The sequence below is a fragment of the Adiantum capillus-veneris genome, chromosome 26 (assembly GCF_014529385.1).
Source record: "Adiantum capillus-veneris isolate H3 chromosome 26, ASM1452938v2, whole genome shotgun sequence".
Classification (NCBI taxonomy): domain Eukaryota; kingdom Viridiplantae; phylum Streptophyta; class Polypodiopsida; order Polypodiales; family Pteridaceae; genus Adiantum; species Adiantum capillus-veneris.
In genome coordinates this window covers 129,486,705-129,505,870 of record NC_140956.1, presented here as the reverse complement: position 1 = coordinate 129,505,870, position 19,166 = coordinate 129,486,705, and the positions used below count along the sequence as shown (strand labels likewise).

At 40.7% G+C, this 19,166-nt stretch overlaps 2 protein-coding genes and 1 pseudogene across 2 annotated transcripts in view; 2 read left to right on the top strand and 1 right to left on the bottom strand.

Annotated features, from left to right (window-relative positions):
- Positions 1-19,166, top strand: part of LOC147424199 (uncharacterized) — a 113,873-nt gene that overhangs the window by 69,128 nt on the left and 25,579 nt on the right. The window lies entirely within an intron of this gene.
- LOC147424201 (uncharacterized) lies at positions 14,778-15,853 on the bottom strand (annotated as a pseudogene).
- On the top strand, positions 18,076-18,615 carry LOC147424200 (uncharacterized). The gene is made up of 2 exons (XM_086501686.1): positions 18,076-18,322; positions 18,407-18,615. Exons 1-2 carry the CDS (start codon positions 18,076-18,078, stop codon positions 18,613-18,615), a joined length of 456 nt encoding a protein of 151 aa, XP_086357812.1.

The following is a 19,166-nucleotide window of genomic DNA, read 5'->3' as shown; positions in this document are numbered from 1 at the left end:
ATTTGCCTGGCTTTTCATTTAAAGATTTTGAATTCTGTGAACATTGTCTGTATGGTAAGCAAACACAGTAGCCACATAAGCATAGAAGCACTAGAAGAGATACACAGTTGGCACTTGTTCATAGTGATTTGTGTGGACCTATGCCTAACCTATCTCTAGGGGGAGCTTCTTACTTTATGACATTTATAGATGATTACTCGAGGAAAGTATGGGTTTACTTTCTCAAGCACAAGGATGAAGCGTTTAGTGTTTTCAAAACATTTGTGACACTTGTGGAGAATCAGAGTCGCAAGAAGCTTAAATGCTTACGCACTGACAATGGTGGAGAGTATGTTTCAAAGGCCTTTTGGGACTTTTGTGAGTCAAAAGGTATAAAACATGAACTTACTGCTCCTTACAATCCTTCTCAAAATGGTGTTGCTGAGAGGATGAATAGGACCATACAAGAGAAGGTCAGAAGTATGTTGTCTAATGCACAGATGCCAAATGGGTTTTGGGTTGAAGTTGTATCAACAGCTGTTCATCTTGTAAATAGATCTCCTAGCAAGGTTTTGCAGAAGGATTCAGTGCCAGAGATGGTATGGTCAGGCAAAATTCCCTCATACAAGCATCTCAGAGTCTTTGGCTGTGAGGCATATACTCACGTTCCAAAGGAATTTAGGAACAAACTTGAGCCAAAGAGTAGAAAGTGCATCTTTCTAGGCTATGGTAATTCTGGTGAGATGGGGTACAGACTTTGGGATCCCGAATCCAGAAAGGTTGTCCGCAGCAATGATGTTCACTTTAATGAATCCAAATATCATTCTAAACTAGAGAGGGTTGAGGAGATTAGAAGAGTTGTCTTCCAAGAAGATGGACCTGCACGTGCAAGACAAAATGCCAGGGCTCAAGAGGAGCAAGGACAGGATAGAGTGGAACCACAGGTTGTGGCTGAGCCTGAGCCACCTATTGTGCGTAGATCTGGATGTTTCACGCGACCTCCTGATAGGTTTGTTCCATCTATGAACTATGTCATGTTGACCGATTGCAATGAGCCTTCATGTTACAAGGAAGCAGTGCAAATGAAGGACTCCGGGAATTGGCAATTGGCCATGCAGTTAGAGATGATAGCTGTGCATAAAAACAAGACATGGAAGCTAGTTAAATTACCACAGGGCAGAAAGGCTCTACCTTGTAAATGGGTTTACAGGTATAAGATCACCGCTCATGATAGTCAGCCAAAGTACAAAGCAAGGCTTGTTGCCAAGGGCTTTAAGCAAGAACAAGGCATTGACTTTGATGAAGTCTTCTCTCCGGTGGTCAAGATGACTACATTGAGATGCTTTCTTGCATTGGTTGCCATATTAGATTTGGTGTTGCACCAAATGGATGTCAAGACAACGTTCTTGCATGGTGATTTAGATGTGGAAATTTACATGCAGCAGCCAGAAGGGTTTGTTGAGAAAGGCAAGGAAGATTGGGTATGCCAGTTGTTAAAGAGTCTTTATGGCTTAAAACAATCACCGAGGGCATGGTACCATAAATTCCACAAGTTTATGCTTTCTCAGGGCTACAAACGTAGTGAGTTCGATCACTGTCTATATACAAAGAAGGCTAAGGATGGTAGTTGGTTGATCCTTATTTTGTATGTGGATGACATGTTGATTGCTGGCAAGCACTTGGAAGAAATTTCAGCTTTGAAGTCAAAGATGGCAAAATCGTTTGACATGAAAGACATGGGTGAGGCAAGTCATATACTTGGTATGCGCATTGAGAGAGACAGATCAAAGAAGTTGATTTGGTTATCTCAAACATAGTATATTGACAAGGTTTTGCAATGTTTCAATATGGAGAAGGGAAAGGCACTGAGTGTTCCATTGCCACCATATGTGAAACTTAGCAAACAAGATTGTCCTGTGTCTGAAGAAGAACAGGCTGAAATAGAGAAGATTCCATATGCATCTGCAGTGGGTAGTTTGATGTATGCAATGATTGCTACTCGCCCAGACATTGCATTTGCAGTGGGAGTAGTAAGTCGATACATGTCAAACACAGGCAAGAAACATTGGGAGGCAGTGAAAGGAATATTGAGATACCTGAAAGCTACAAAGAGTATGCGTATATGCTATGGGAGTCAGGAGCTAAGTGTAAAGGGTTTTACAGACTCAGATTATGCAGGTGACTTAGACAACCGAAGGTCTACGTCAGGGTATGTCTTTACATTGGCTGGTGGAGCAGTATCATGGCGTTCTAGATTACAAGATTGTGTTACTCAGTCTACTACAGAGGATGAATATGTTGCAGCATCAGAGGCATGCAAAGAATCAATTTGGCTTAATCGACTAGTAACAGATTTGGGAATCAAAGAAGAGATGCCTGTGTTATATTGTGATAGTCAAAGTGCTATACAATTGGCTCGCAATCCAGTTTATCACTCAAAGACAAAGCATGTGGATGTGAAGTATCATTTCATCAGGGAAATGCTCGAGGATAAGCAACTTCAGCTTGTCAAAGTTCACACCACAGAAAATCCTCCTGATCTACTTACAAAAGGACTTCCCTCAGAGAGCTTTGCGCATTTTCGCAAGCAGTTAGGTGTAGGGTAGTACATGACTTCTCTACATCTCTTGTATATTAGCTTGTATAGTAGCTTCTCTCACACTTAAAGTACCACATTGGACTTTAAGTGGGAGGTTGTTGGGGTATAAATCCCAATGTGGTCGCCCAGGTAAGTGGGCGGGCCGTCAGGTATGTACACATATTCTTTTGTTAAAACCTAATAAGAACTCACTATGCTCTACACATTACAGTAGAGCGAGTGAGTTCTTATTAGGTTTTAACAAAACAATATGTGTACATACCTGGCGGCCCGCCCACTTACCTGGGCGACCACATTGGGCTTTATGCCTGTCGAATTTCACTCCAATCTGAGCTGGTGACTCTAGCCTCCTGCAGTGCTGCCCCCCGCCAGGTATGTACACATATTCTTTTGTTAAAACCTAATAAGAACTCACTATGCTCTACACATTACAGTAGAGCGAGTTCACCATATCATCGTGCTCTTCTTCTCGCACTCTCTCTCGCGTCGCACTTTTGCTCGTACTCCTTCAGGTAGAGCCTTGTTAGAATTGCGCTGGGATTCAGCTAAGTGGGAGTGGCATACACGTCTTGGTTTCATGCCTTTCTTCAAGTACACTGTCAGGATTGAGAGGACGCTCTTAGTACAATGCTAGCTGGATAGGCCGACTCAATTGTAGATGTGGTTGCATGAGAGTCTTCAACACACTTTTCTTAGTTAGTTCTAGAGAATCTTATGGGGTTTGTGTATTGCGATGAGGATGATTTATTTTCTATGGCTTGTGGTACACGTGGGAGTGCTGTTGGGTACATGGGCTGGTTCTAATGATCATGGTCCTTCATGCCTCAGATGTATTTAGCATGTACCGTCTCTAGGGTTGCTTGGCTTTCCATGCAGTATGGTGATCAGTGACACTTGTGATCAATAGAGCAGGCTGCAGTTTGGTTTCATGACATGGGGTTCCATTGTCATGTGATAGCAGGACAAGGAAATGCTAAACACAGAGATGAAATATTTTTAGTAGTAGGTTGGTATCTCATTATGGAACATTTGAAAATCATGTTGCCTTCATGTTCTCAGAGATTCACCGAGAGCTACGCAGACGGTTTTGGCGACGATTCACCTTTCTTTACCTTAGATAAGGGGGCCTTGAGATGGCACTACCAGCCACCTACATTGTTGTTTCCTCCTCGCATCTCATGATACTCATTGTTGTGCGTATGTAGCTTACTTTGGCCATGTGTATCAAAAGAGCTAGAAAGAAAAAGATTCTCTTTCTATCATAGGAAAAAGTAGCTTCAAAAGGTACTTGACAGGTTTAATATGTTTGATGCTAAGCCTTTGGGAGTTCCCCCTCCATCTTAGCAAAAAGGATTGCCCAAATGATGACTCAGCCATACATGCTATGGGAGATGTTCCTTATGCATCAACTTGTGGTTCATTGATGTATGCCATGGTTGCTACACGCCCAGATATTGCTTATGCAGTGGGAGTTGTAAGTAGGTATATGGCAAAGCCTGGAAAGTCACATTGGAAAGCAGTGAAATGTATTTTTCTCTATTTGAGAGGCACGTGAGTAAATGTTTATGTTTTGGACAAGGCTCTATACAGCTAGTGGGATTTTGTGATTCGAACATGGCAGGTGATATTGATACTCGTAAATCTACAAGCGGATACATCTTTTTTTGGGCTAGTGTTGCAGTTTTGATGGTGCTCTAGATTGCAAAAGATAGTTGCACTATCTACTATAGAGGCTGAATATATCTCAACTACGGAGACTTCTAAGGAAGCCATATGGCTTAGCAGACTTGCTACAGATTTGGGATGCAGCATCAGATACTTGTTATACATTGTGATAGTCACAGTGCTATATATCTGGCTAAAAATGCCATGTTTCATGCACGCACAAATGATATAGATGTGCGATATCACTTTATCAGGCAAGTGATCAAGGGTGGTCTAGTCACCCTGACTAAGATCAACAAGACACAAGATAATCCTGTGGATATGCTTACACAGAGTTTGTCAAAAGCTCAGCATGAGCATTGTTATACACTAGTCGGGGTTGGATGACATTGCATCATCCCTACTTCTACTTACAGGTCACCACACTTGGTCTTTAATTGGGAAGTTGTTGGGGTTAAAGGCCAGATGGTTCCCAGATGGCTTACCTGTATAAAACCCTGTGAATAGGCTAGTGTATAAGTGATTTTTTACATTTCTAAAAAAATTGTTTGGCCATTTTATTGGCCGGCCACCATGTGAATGGGTTAAAATTCCCAAACCTTAAAAAACTCAACATAAGCAAAAAACGAGCTGGTAGAGTGAGATTAAGCCAGTGAAACCTCTCTCTCTCTCTCTCTCTGTGCTTTCCTACGACACACCTTTACACATCTTCTCCTTTGTGCACTACAAGCTTTGCTCAATCTGCTACACACATGATTCACTTCTTTCCTCGCTCTCTGTGAGATCTATGATCTCTCTGGCCATTACGAGCTTCTGCTTCCCAAGAACAACAACATGAGATGGCACAGATAGTAAAACATGTTATCCAATGGAATGCATTATTAGCATGCAAGGGAGGTCGCTTGCAGTATTTCAAGAGGAGGCATGTCACCAAGAGGTGCATTTTAATGTTTCCTTTTTCTAATCACTTACTATATGATTTTCTTCATTTTATGTTTTTTTGTATCCCCTAGAACTCTTGAAAAGGTGCATATGGACATTACGAGCTTCTGCTTCCCAGGAACAACAACATGAGATGGCACAAATAGTAAAACATGTTATCCAATGGAATGCATTATTAGCATGCAAGGGAGGTCGCTTGCAGTATTTCAAGAGGAGGCATGTCACCAAGAGGTGCATTTTAATGTTGCCTTTTTCTAATCACTTACTATATGATTTTCTTCATTTTATGTTTTGTTGTATCCCCTAGAACTCTTGAAAAGGTGCATATGGACATTGCATGGCCAGTGTGAAACGGCTCAGGATCATAGCATCTTTTGCTGCTACAAGTCTTGGGCAGTCAGCCACGGGCTGATCAGGTCAGCTTGCACTGAATTTTGATAGGTAAGGAAGTGTGTACACGCCAAAATGGAATTTGGGCCATGCGGCAAGTCACTCACAACTTTATAAGTTGGAAGGGGCTAGGAATTAACCCAAAGACCATAGTGGACACATGGCACCATCTGGTGCACTTGCTTAATGCAAGCAGGGGAGGTAGCTTGATGGTTGCGTAAAATTGATGAGGGGGACTCAATTTGGAGCCATTCTACTACAGTGTGAAGTGTGTGTGAGTGGTAGGTGCAGGTTTCCAAGCTCACATCTTTATTGGAAAGTTTGCCTTCTCCAATCAACACTTTACCGCTGCAATAGGATGGAAACCAAAGTGCTTGATGATGGGTCAGCATAGGCTAGGATTAGGAGCAAAGATGGAAAGACGGCAATACAATTTTCGATAGTTTGTGTGAACCACGGAAGAGATAGGGAAAACCTTAGGGACTATCCGCTTCCAAGGGCTATCAAAGAGTTCAAAGAGTGTAGAGGGTTTCGAGATTTCCTAGGGGCACTATTGTAAAGCGGGACTATAGTGGTGCAAAGGAAGAAGAGATCTTGCCAACCTATGAAGGGCAAGAGACTCTTTCTTCAGGATTTTTGGGGTAATCTATAGAAGGTTGAATTTCATGCAAGAAATTCAATGAGTTGTGCAAGTGGAAGAAGAAATATATATATAGTGTTCAAAGTGAATTACAAGGATGTGATGTTATTGAACCTGAGAGGTTGATCATAGGAGTTTTGGAGGAGGTTTCTTTTGTTGATATTATGAATTTCAAAGTTCCAGAGAAATTTCAAGGATACAGTTGAAGCATAGGTGGACACTAATTTACAAAACTTTGGCAAAGAAAGTGAAGCCTGTAGCTGCACCTCTTCCAAACGAAAGTGACCAAATTTTTGAGAAGGTTTTAAAAGAACGGAGTCTTAGAGATTTGATTAAAGTTGGACATAAATTTACATAAGAAACATTGGATGAGTTGAAGATTGGAGAAGGATTTCTTACAAATGCAAAGATCAAGTGCTTTTGAGAGATGATAGCAAAACATGGGATGATAGCAAAATATGGATACAGGTCCAATCTAATATTGTAAAAGTATTTTCCATCTTAAATTGGCCATTTAAGTTTCAAGGAAATAAAAAGAGAACAAGTGAGATCAAGTAAGTGCTTATAGACTTAATTTGGCCAAGGCTTGGGGCCAAAGGAAAGAAGTCTATAAAAGAACAAGGATAACTGCTAACTAGTTTACCCTAGTCAAAGATGCTGGTCAAGGGAGGATAATCTTATCTCGAGTAACCTTGACTAAGGGAGCAGGACAAAGGGGGTGAGTAGAGAAATTATAAGAGTCTAAAAATAGTAGCTAGATATGTAAATTCTAAGTGTAGAGTTTTTTTCTTTAGATTCCAAACATGAATCCTCAAAGTCCTAAGTTAAATTTGAAATTTCCCAAAATAGTCTAAATTTAGCAGATTCTAAGTTTAGTAGATTTTAAGTCCAGCTCCTCTAGGGAATCTCTAAAGGTTGTGCTATAGGTTTAGCATAAGAGATGAGAGTTTTAAAATGCCAAAGGGTGAATTTTATAATTTCCAAAGTCTATCCTTATTTAGCAAGTCTTAAATTAGTAGATTCACTCTAGCCCAGGGCAGTTTCATAAGCGTCCAAAGGATAGTGCAAAGTTCTTGCACATTTAGCTAGGACACATGTCTTAATTAGCTCACATGAGCTTAATTAGTAAAGGCCAAGTGTGTGAGTGGTATTTAGGTTACTCTTAAGTCCAAGGAAGAGGAGAGCATGAGTTTTGCAAATGGGGAAAGGTCTCCAAGTGTCCAAGCATGCATAAAGTTGAGTGAGAAAATCAATTGGTTAAAAAGGCATTGAAAAATTTTGCCAAAAAGGTGGTAAAACATAAGTAATCACATTTTTTGCATAGCTGGAAAAACTATGTATTGTCATTTTCTATTGGGTGATGACTGATTTGAGAACCAACTTTTGACCACAACATTTCCATAATTGAGAGGCTTTGAGATGAAAAGGTCATAGACAAATTTGGTGATTTGATTAGCCCCCAGGTCAGTAAATTGAAAATCTGCCAGACAGAAAAGATTGATTGTAGTCACTAAAGCTTGGAAATCAAGACCAAAAACCTTAAGCTTTAGAGCTTGAGCATTGCAAATGAAGGTTAGACCCTAGGACCTTCAAGAATTAGGGTTAGAGACCTCTCTTAGAAAATTGCAAAATTTCACACAGAAAATCAAGAAAATTAGGATAAACCCTAATATACAAGGCCAAAACCTATGAGACTTGAAGGGTAAATGCCATAGAAGGTTTTGAGTCAAGTTAAGCTAAGAAGCTCTAAAAAAGCACGATTATTGTTGAGACTCTACCATATTTGAGAAACACCTTGTCAAAGCTGCTTGAAAGATTGAGCCTTGCAAGAGAAACCCCACCATTCAATCAAAGTCAATTTTGGCCATTAGAGTCACACTTAAAGTGGAACTATTTGCCTTTGGAAAATAGACACAAAGGACAGCCAATGCTACCGCATGGAGATCCACCTTTGGTACCAATGGTGGAATATGTCAAGGTTCATGAAGAGGTGATTTTAGGGCTGAAGAATTAAATAAATTCCTGGAAAAATTTAGGAAATGGCTCAAGTGTACCACAGTATTATAGACCCATGATAGGTTATAGGCACAAGGTAATTGAAGAGCTTGGAAAACCAATCATATCAGAGAAAGTCTTGTATGGAATGTTTTGGCCAAAAACTCAAGAAATTGGTAACCTACAAAGCACTACAAGGAGTTTACAACAAGGAACGTAAAAATTCCTAGGCCTTGAGGAGTTGAATGACCATTTTTGTGGGCCTCAACGAGATAGACCAAGGGAAGAGTTTGACCCTATGTGGCATGTGCATCAAGGTGACTTTGTTATGCTAGTTCCAAATGAAATAGAAATCTATCCAGTTTGACTTGCAATGGCTCTATCTGACATTGATAATGAGCCTACATCACCAAACTACAAAAAAGTATTCATCCAATATTGGGCACCTTGTGCAAGAAAGAGTGGGATGATAGATGCTCAAGCTTACAACAATTGTTGGAAGGGTTTTTGGGTTGTCAAGTATAAAGATCCACAAGTGTGGGAAACTGTAGATGCAATTGTTTGGTCTTGGTGGAGACCCAACAAAGAAGGACCATTTTCTAGAATTAAGATTCCAGAAAGGCATGCTCAAAAAGCGAAAGAAGGGCTCATGCGTGCACATCAACCACTCTTGGATCAAAGTGTAGATGTGGTATCAAACTACAATAAATTTATTTGGAGCTTTTATTGGTGACTATACAAGTGAATTCTCTAAACAGAATCTTTATTTGTATCTTCATTTGTTTTATGTAATTTGGAATATTCATAAGAGTTCATGTGTAGTACATCCTCTTGACTTTTGGTATTTACCAACACCAATCCTTTATGATTTGCACTCTATATACCAACCATAAGTCAACACGTTTGTCTCATATTTTTCCACTTTAAGTGGATAACTCCCAAATTACATGAATGTGGTCAATTTGGAAATTCCCATATTGTGATATTCTTATAAAAATACCTAATATGGTCTTAAAAATAATTGAGATCCCTTGTTAGGCTAAAAATTTGCCTTATATACCCCATCCCTTGGATGTCCTAATGCCAAAATTCACCTACTTTACTCTAATGTCAGAAATATTTACAATTTGGAAGCTCTTAGAGCCCCAAAATAATGTACAAGGTGAAATGTATCCCATAATGAATGATGTAATCCTCAGTTTACATGTCCGGAGTTAACTCCACTAACAAGGATCAATTGGTTCTTGAGATTAAGACTACTTAGTAAGTATCATGGTAAGTGGGATACGACTTCTATTCATTCATTTTTGCAACTCTCTCTCTCTCTCTCTCTCTCTCTCTCTATCTATCTCTCTCTCTCTTGGGGGTGGGGGGGATCATCCTGTATATATCCATCGTGGTCGCCATAGTTGTAGGAGGACCTCCTTGTGCTCTTTCATGCGATCAAAGCTACTTAGAAATCGCTGATACTGACCTCTGAGTGAATGAATGAAGCAGCGAGCTCAAAGATACAGAAGCAGCGAGCTCTCTAATCCAAATAAATCAAAGTGTCAAGCTACCAATGTAGACCGACCATCATGGATCAATCATCATGCTGACAGAGGTCATCTCGTACCTAAGTGCGGGATCCATGAGAATGGACCAAGCAGCAGCTTCCAAGTGAAATGTAGTCGACGAAAGTGTAGGCATCATTTTGAGAGTCCGTAGCCAAACCTACTACGCCACGGGCCAATCCCACAGACAATGTCTCTGTGTACCAAGTGGATGATCACAAGCAATACAAGTGACAATGTGACCGCTATGAACCAACCAACTCCCTACTGCAACAACTCAATGGGCAACAAGCCACTAAAACATCGTGAATCTCATTGGCTGCATTTTCAGCCTCTCGGAGTTGTGTTTCTTTGGGTAGACAGCAGCCTAAAAGGCTTATGTTTTTGCACATACATCGACAACGACAGTATAATATGAGATCAAATCATTTGTTCTAGAATAACTCTAGATGTAGTTCTAGAAAACTCTATAATACATATATACGCCAAATGCAAGAGTTTAGATGGGACTAAAAAAGTATTTGATGGATTGAAAGACAGAGATATTATTTCATAGAAAGCGATGCTTATGGCATATATTGTGGATGAAAGATGAAAAAAAACGCATAAAACATAATAAGGTTGTATTTCTAAGCTACCTAAAAACATGTGATGCCATAAGAAGCTTGCTTTGGAGAAGAATGATTCATGATCAAATCATAAGGGCCGAACTAGACTCAGATACAACTATAGGAAACACTCTAGTTGATACTTATGGGAAGCTTGGTAGCTCAAGTGAGGCACAGAGGGTGCTAGATGGAATGCCAAGTCAAGACATTGTTTCATGGGCATCGATAATATCAAGCCTATCTCATGATAACAAGTTTGTCTTGACTAAAGAATACGTGGAGGTGATGCAGAAGCATGGGTTGAAGTCTATTGATACCAATTTGATTGGTGTGATTTCTTCTTGTACACATGCTGGAATGTTGAAGCAAGATATAGATTGTTTTGAGAATATGAGTGAAGACCACATCATCTTTCCTAATTGTTGAGCTATTCAGCTTTATGATTAATCTCGTCAATGCACAGGATGTCAAAGAGAGACAAAATATTTGATACAAACAATGCGCAACTTACCTGACAATATTTCTTGGACATCATTGCTTACAAGTTGCAAGACATTTGGCTGCGTGTTCCAGTTTTGACTGAGGTTCTTTGGTGTAATGTCGTGAAACTTGAGGAAGAGAGATACTCAGAGCCAAGGCCTTGAAAGTTTTGTATTTAAATAGCTTGACCTTAAATCTCTGCATAGGGAATGCATAGGTCATCTATTTTTTGTCAGAGGATAGACCAGCATTGTGCAATATGTCTTACGTCTACAATAAGATTCTTGTATCCTTCTGAAGGTGTGAATAAGGTGCCTTCTTGAAGAATATTAACGGCCAAGGAAGTAAAAAATCTCAAGCATTCAATACAAATTAGGAATTGCTATAAATTTCTAGACAACTCCACCACGTATTTCTACACATGCCACTAAGGCACCAACGATCAACCACTTAATAATATCATGGTCCAATAAGCATTAATAGTAAAAACCCATTTCAATGCTTTTTTGGAAACACCAGGTAGTCAACAAACAAAAAGCTATGAAAGTATGTACAGATAGTCAATACTCTGTACATACCTCCACGTTCAACAAGTGAGACAATTAGACTATTTTTCAAAGACTTATGCTTGAAAAAGCCAGTTGAAAAGGGTCTGCAACCATCATCATTCTTTTCACAAACCTTAACCTCTCCACAGACAAGAAACAATTGTGGAATAAAATTAACGTCAAATCAACAAAGCAAAAATACCACTTAAGAAAATTCTCAAGTGCTAACAAACACACAAGAACATAAATATCCACATAGAAGTACTTCAGCATGGCAAAGGACATCACCTCTCACAGTTTGCAAATATAAAAATCTGATATGAGAACTTGCTCGATCAAGGCTTTGCTGATAATTCTTACAGAATGCCACGAGATACAAGCATGCTTCCATTCTGCAAAAGAGATTCAACGAAACAACCTGAACTCGTTGACAACACCCCATGCACTTGTATAAAGATGAAAATCTAGGAGGAAATTTGAGAAGAGAAACACTTTATACGATTACAAATGTGTCACATGAAATATATCACATAAAACTAAGGATTGGTAGAACTAAAGCATGCTACTTGCAAAAAGATTTGAGGTGAAAGTACGAACCTTCACCTCCTTCATGTGCATCTATAAGCACGCTGCAGAGCAGCCCTCAATGCAGCGGAAAAACTATCCCTTATAGGCTGTGACAACACCTCCCAGTAGAGAAAAACGGCAAACAACTTATAGCTACAAGCAATTGCAGCAGTAGCGGCCATTGCAGAGCCCATTATTAGATAGCAGTTACGAGACTAAGTACACCGGAAGTCGCTGGGTAATATGGACGTCTGAGGGAGAGACAGAGGAGAAGAGAAGAGAGAAATATACTAGACAGAGGAAAAGGGGGAGATGAAGAGGAAAAATAATGTTGACAAGCCCACCTCTGCATCAACAGCCTCTCCAATCCTATCTTTTTACAGAGGCATGTGTGCACAAAGTAGAGAGGAAGGGCGAAAACTCACAGTTTGCAAATATAGAACTCTGAAATACAAAGTTACTCAATCAAAGCTTGCTATTGATTCTGATAGAATACGATGAGACAGTGCTTGCATTCTGCAAAAAGAAATTAAACAACAAAAAAGACAAACTGCACCATCACTTTTTACATGCTTGACCACCAAGAAAAATAGAAAGTGTGTACATGTCCTCCACATTTAAAAATGGTCTTGAAATGGCCAATTCTCATTGGCTAAGCCCCCTATGGCTATGGTTTCAAATTTCTCCCCAATAGACCCTGCCGTAACGGCAGTGCCAACAAAGGACATGTCATAAAAGACTCGATGCATAGCTTTCACATAAACTAGACACCATTTCTTTACTTCATTTCATTTAAAACATAATGCAGACAATATAGAACACTGACTACACCCGCTTGAGCCGTTCATCAAGCCTCGATGATCCAACCGCCAGAGCTCAAGTCCAAGAATCCTTGAAGCATATACCTGGGATATCATTTCTTGGCCTACCTCAGAATCAACCCCTCCTATGTTTAAACCAAAACTCAAAACAATTGTGGACCGTATAAGAGTTGGTTGAAAGTAAATGCTAGCACAATAAAACTGGGTAAGCCACATCGTGGTTATTACAATCAGTACAAGTAAACTCAAGTGGGCAATAACAGCAAAATCATAGGAACAAGAAATTTGCATTATAAGCTGGAATCAGAGTCAAGCACTCACTTTACTTTGGCCCAATGTCCTTGAGTGCCCAACACCCATTGCAGTTACCACAAGTCTTTCCCACATAACCCCATGTGGATAAAAAGAGCCAACTTTTTTTAACATTGTCTGAACTTGAAGTTTGGAAGTTTTGGGTGCCACCCTAACACTAGGTTGGTAATGGGACACTTTTATGTCTTGTTAAGTGACCATTTTCCTTGAATTATGTCAAGAGTTTCAAAATGGATTTTGAGGTGCTATCTATCTAGAAAGTTGTCTCATGAGCTGAAAAAAACTCCACATTTTTTTGGAATATCAATTCCATCTTTAACATTGTCCTTGCACAACATTTCACAACCTAAACTATGTAAAAAAACGGGTCCTATTTTTGCCTTTTTTCAACTTTTTGCAACTATACCACTCTAGAATTTATGTTTGTGAGGTCTATAATGCTAGAGAACTATCTTTAGTAGTCCTCAACATGTCTTGATGCTTCTAGGGAGAAATAAATATTAAAGTTGTAAGTTATGACCAAATTACAAAAATTGTCAAATCCTGTTTTTTAGCCAATTTTAGCTCTTCTATGATTTTTTTGGTGGATTTCATGATATCCAAATGCATTTTTGATTTTCTATGTCGCATATTGTAACATAAAGCTAATATTCCTTGAGTTTTGGGGCACCTAATACCCTATTTTGCATACTACAGAATGATGGTTGATTTTTTCAATTATAGAAGAAAATGAAACATTCTAGTATATCAAGTATAGTTTTTTCAATATTGTTAGTTTCTTGTGACAACTACATGCATTTTGTAGGTAGTAACCATATCCAGTCATAAGGATCAAATTTGGCTAGATATTCAATAGTTTCTATGGGATTCTACAACTCATAATATTGAACCCAGTTTTTTCATGTTTTCTGTATTTAGCACTTCATCTTTGTCCCCAAGATTCCCCTTGGTAAGAGATGTATTATTCTTTTGACATGCTCCATGGCTCCTTATGAACATAAAGGACAATAGGGAACTAAGAAAACATGCATATATTATTTGTATTGAGCGTGGCTATAGAAACTTTGATGATAGGTTTGCAGAATGGTAAAAATTCAACTTTTTTATACCTATTTATTTTGGCAAAACAAAAAATAGTGAGTGAGAAGCAATCATATGTTATGATCACCAACCCATTGAAGTTAACTAGGGAATTTATATCAAGTCCTACAAAAATCCCTAATCTTATTTTTATGCAACAAAGCATAATAAATGACTGTTTTGATAAAAATGCACTGGTCCATCAACTTTGGAGGCTTGGTGTGACCAAAAGATGATAAATTTTACAAGTTTCTTATTTTTTCCATGTGTAGTAGGCCTTGAACTATAACCTCATGAAAGGATTTTACAAAATAAGTGGATCTACTATGGTTTTGGAGGTTTTTTTCAAAACCCTGAAAGGACACTTTTATGTCCTGTTAGGTTACCAACCTAGTGCTAAGGCTAACCTACACTTTGAGCCCCAATTGTTACGAGGCAAGTTAACAAAATTGGCTCAACAACATACGGCTATCTACCGTCTAAGCTTAAACCTAGATTTACAGGTATCAAAATTTTTACGCTGAATAAAAACAGCCATATCAAAAATTAAAGTAGCAGCTGTTACACACTATCCAGATCATCTTTGAAGTAGCAGCCATTACACAACGTCCAGATCATCTTCAAAATTAAGGGTCTCAACTGAGGCTCCAAAAACAAAAACGAAGACATTCAACAAGCAGTCTCTCTTCAACCAGTCATCTTGCACACAATGGAGGCGTACACACCAAGATCTTTAGAGATATCATGTGCAGCTCGCAATCCTTGGTACTGCGGCATGTTCACTCCGTACTTTGTGGAGGTCAAGCCTGTGAAGAGACCATTTGCCTCTAGCACTGATATCATGGCTGAATTCTGGCAAAACCATGTTCCAATCAGTCGAGGCCTGCATTCTTGACGCCACAAGAATCTCTCTGCATTTCTTTCTGCACTCATCTAGCATCTTCCTAATCAAAACGCTCTCCCAACCAACAAGCTTTGTGATCTTCTTGTTCAGATTAGTAGTCTGCCTCTTCGAATTAGCAACCTGCCTCTTCAAATTAACAACCTTCCTCTTCAAATCAGTAACCTCCCTCTCCAAGAAGGCCACCCGTTTTGTCAGGTCATTGTTCTCGACTTTTAGGGCCTCGTTCTCCGCTTTCAACACTTCATTATGTGATAGCAGAGATGTCTTCTCTGCCTTGAGCTGGAAAATGTCGAGTTGAAGTTGCTACACCCGTTTTGCTGAAATGTTATTTTTCAAGTTCTGATGTTCTTCTTGCAAGTTGAATATGCGCAACTTTAGTGCAGAGTTCTCCTCCTTTAAGGCGCCGTTCTCTTGCTTCACGTCATTTCTAAGAGCAACATTTGGTGCGCATAATGACACATCCTTAACCCCCTGCATCCTCAATTGATAAATCATGCATCTTGGGCCTTGCATCTTGTGATTAGTCTTCCAGTGGGTTTGGCTTCGACGACTACCATGTAGTCGTTCACCCATTCTTCCACCGGGAGTGGGGAACTATCCTTTTTCTCAAGAGGCCCTATTGGGCGAGCATGGAGGAGTTTCTTGGGCAGGCGGAGCTCATTTGATGCTTCTTTCATGCCATGGGCCGCGATAGCCTTGAGCGAGCCAGAGAGATCGCCCACACGAACAAGAGAAGAATAAACAAAGTCGCTCTCCATGTATGCAACCATCATAGCAGCAGCAGTAGCAGCCACATCCAAATATATGCCTGCAAAGCTGAGAGACAGATGGCTTGACTCGCAAATATATCTTAGAGAGAATACACATAGCCACAAAAAATCACAAAATGGTATGTCTCTTGATTCCTTTGAAAAGACAATCTAGAAAATTGTGGGGTCCCTACACGTGGGGTCTCTCCTGGTGCCCTATTGTGTTTGGTGCCCTACGATGTTAAAATTCTACGCCTTCTTCTTCTTCTTCTTCTTCTTCTTCTTCTTCTTCTTCTCTCTCTCTCTCTCTCTCTCTCTCTCTCTCTATCTTCTACTAACGTAGTAACGCCTCCCTTTTCCCCCCCACTTCTCTCTCTCTCTCTCTCGCTGTCTTCCAGCCAGAGCACGGACCTCCCATCTTTGTTGTGAACGAGATAGAGTCTCCCTCGTGCCACTGTTCTAGCAACCCGCTACATTGTCCAAGGTATGTCTGCAGAACCAGACAAGCTAAGTAGTAACTCAAAGTTTTTGACACCGCGGCGACCCCGCCCGAGCTTTGCCACCGGCCTTGCGGCACCGAGCAAAGTGGATCGCATCGGGCGACTCCAGGCAACCCTTCTCAGGGTGATGGAAGAAAACCGTGACCTCAAAGCACGTCTCAGTGTGCTTGAGGGGCGTTTTGACACCATGGTTGGGCTCGCCACTAGCAAAGTGAAGGAAGTTGAGGCCAAGGTTACCCAAGCTCACACAGTGGCATTGACCAAGGTCGAAACCTGTGTGAAGGCAGAGCTCCGAGAACGACACCTTAAAGAAGAAAACACACTCAAGGTTCGCATTGGGGGCCTACTCCAAGCATGGGACAAGTGTGAAGACGATTTCTTTGAACGCATCAACTTCCTCAATGAAACCCTCAAGCCAATCCATGTGGACTACGACATGATTGAAAGCATCACCAACAAGCTCAACCACAAAAATACACCAAGCGGACATACCATCCTCGAGTTTGAGAACAAAGAAGGACGACTCCGGCTACTCCAACAATCGCACCTCCTCAAAGGCACCAGCTTTTGGATTGCCGAGGAGCTCACCACAACACAACTAAAACACAAAGGTAGCGAACTCAAAAAAGTACACGCAGCAAGAGCCCAAGGGAAGTGGGCGGTATATCGCGGAGGAAAGGCTCTCATACAGGAGTTTCAGTCTCCCAAGCCTCCTATCACACCGCCGGATACCACCCCCTAGCCCCATAGTTCCCATTTACCCTACTTTATTTTGTATTGCATCCTAAGGTTGTCCCACCTATCCACTAGATCTTACCCTAGCCCTACCGACCCCTTTTTTTTGGTCGCACATGCTAATGTAACAACCATTACCCTCTCCTTGATGAGAGGAGATACCCTTTGTACGCATGTTTTGGTCCCATGGGTCATATTTGACCTCCGAGGACGATAATGACATCTATCTATCTATCTCTCTCTCTCTCTCTCTCTCTCTCTCTCTCTCATGAATCATCATGGAAGCAATTCCTCCATTGTGCCCTAAAACCCTAGCACCCTCTTTTCTCTCCGACATGCCTCTCCTTCTAGCAACAGAAGCAGTTTAGCATTTAGCAGAAGCAGCTTGCCAAGGGCGAAGGATATAAAGGGCAATGTCAAGCCTAGGGGCAACCCGGACAAGGGCAAGGGCAAGGCAAGCGCGTCAATGAATGAAGATGTGGCTACTGCTGCTGCTGTTGTGAGGGTTGCATACATGGAGAGTGACTTTGTTTGTTCTTCTCCTTTTCTTCGGGCGATCTCTTTGGATCGCTCAAGGGTGCCGCGTTCCATGGCATGAAAGAATCATCAAATGAGCTCATCTTGCCCAAGAAACTCCTCCATGCTCCGCCAATAGGGCCTCCTGAGAAAGAGGATGGTTCCCCATTCCCGACAGAAGAATGGGCCAACGACTACATGGTAGTCGTGGAAGCCAAACCCGCTGAAGGATTATTGGCAAGATGCAAGGTCCAAGATGCATTGATTTCTCAGTTGATGACTCAGGGGGTTGAGGATGTGTCATTATGCGCACCAAAGGTTGCTCTTAGCAATGATGTGAAGCAAGAGAGCGACGCCTTAAAGGAGGAGAACTCTGCACTCAAGTTGCGCATATTCAACTTGCAGGAATAACATCAGAACTTGAAAAATAACATTTCAGCAAAACGGGTGCAGCAGCTTCAACTCGACATTTTCAAGCTCGAGGCAGAGAAAATGTCTCTGCTATCACATAATGAAGTGCTTAAAGCGGAGAACGAGGCCCTAAAAGTTGAGAACAACGACCTGATGAAACGGGTGGCCTTCTTGAAGAGGAAGGTTGCTGAGCAGGTTGCTGATTCGAAGAGACAGGTTATTGATATGAACAAGAAGATCACCAAGCTTGCTGGTTGGGAGAGCGTTCTGAGTAAGAAGATGCTAGATGAGTGCAGAAAGAAATTCAGAGAGATTCTTGTGACGTCAAGTATGTAGGTCCCGACTGATTTGAACATGGTTTGCCAGAATTCATCCCTGATATCAGTGCTAGAGGCAAATGGTCTCTCCATAGGCTTGACTTCCACAAAGTATGGAGTGAACACGCCGCAGTATCAAGGATCGCAAGCTGCACATGACATCTCTGAAGATCCTGGTGTCTACGCCTCCATTGTGTGCAAGATGACTGGTGCAAAGAGAGACCGCTTGTTGAATGTCTTCAAATTCGCTTTTGGAGCCTCAGCTGAGACCCTTAATTTTGAGGATGATTTGGACGGTGTGTAATGGATGCTGCTTTAATTTTTTATCTGGTTGCTTTTATTAAGCACAAAAATTTTGATACTTGTAAATCTAGGTTTAAGCTTAGACCGCAGATAGCCGATTTTTGTTGGACCACTTTTGTCATATTGCCTTGTAACAATTGGGGCTCAAAGTGTAGGTTAGCCTTAGGGTGACACCCAAAACTTCCAAACTTCAATTTCAGATAATGTTAAAGAAAGTCGGCTCTTTTGATCCGCATGGGGTTATGTGGGAAAGACTTGTGGTTATTGCAATGGGTGCTGGGCACTCAAGGACATTCGGCCAAAGTAAAGTGAGTGCTTGACTCTGATTCTAGCTTATAATGCAAATTTTTTGTTCCTATGATTTTGCTGTTATTGCCCACTTGAGTTTACTCATAGTGATTATACTAACTGCGATGTGGCTTAGCTAGTTTTGTTGTGCTAGAATTTAGTTTGAACCAACTCTTATATAGTCCACAATTGTTTTGAGTTTTGGTTTAAACATAGGAGGGGTTGGTTATGGGGTAGGCCAAGAAATGATATTCTAGGTATATG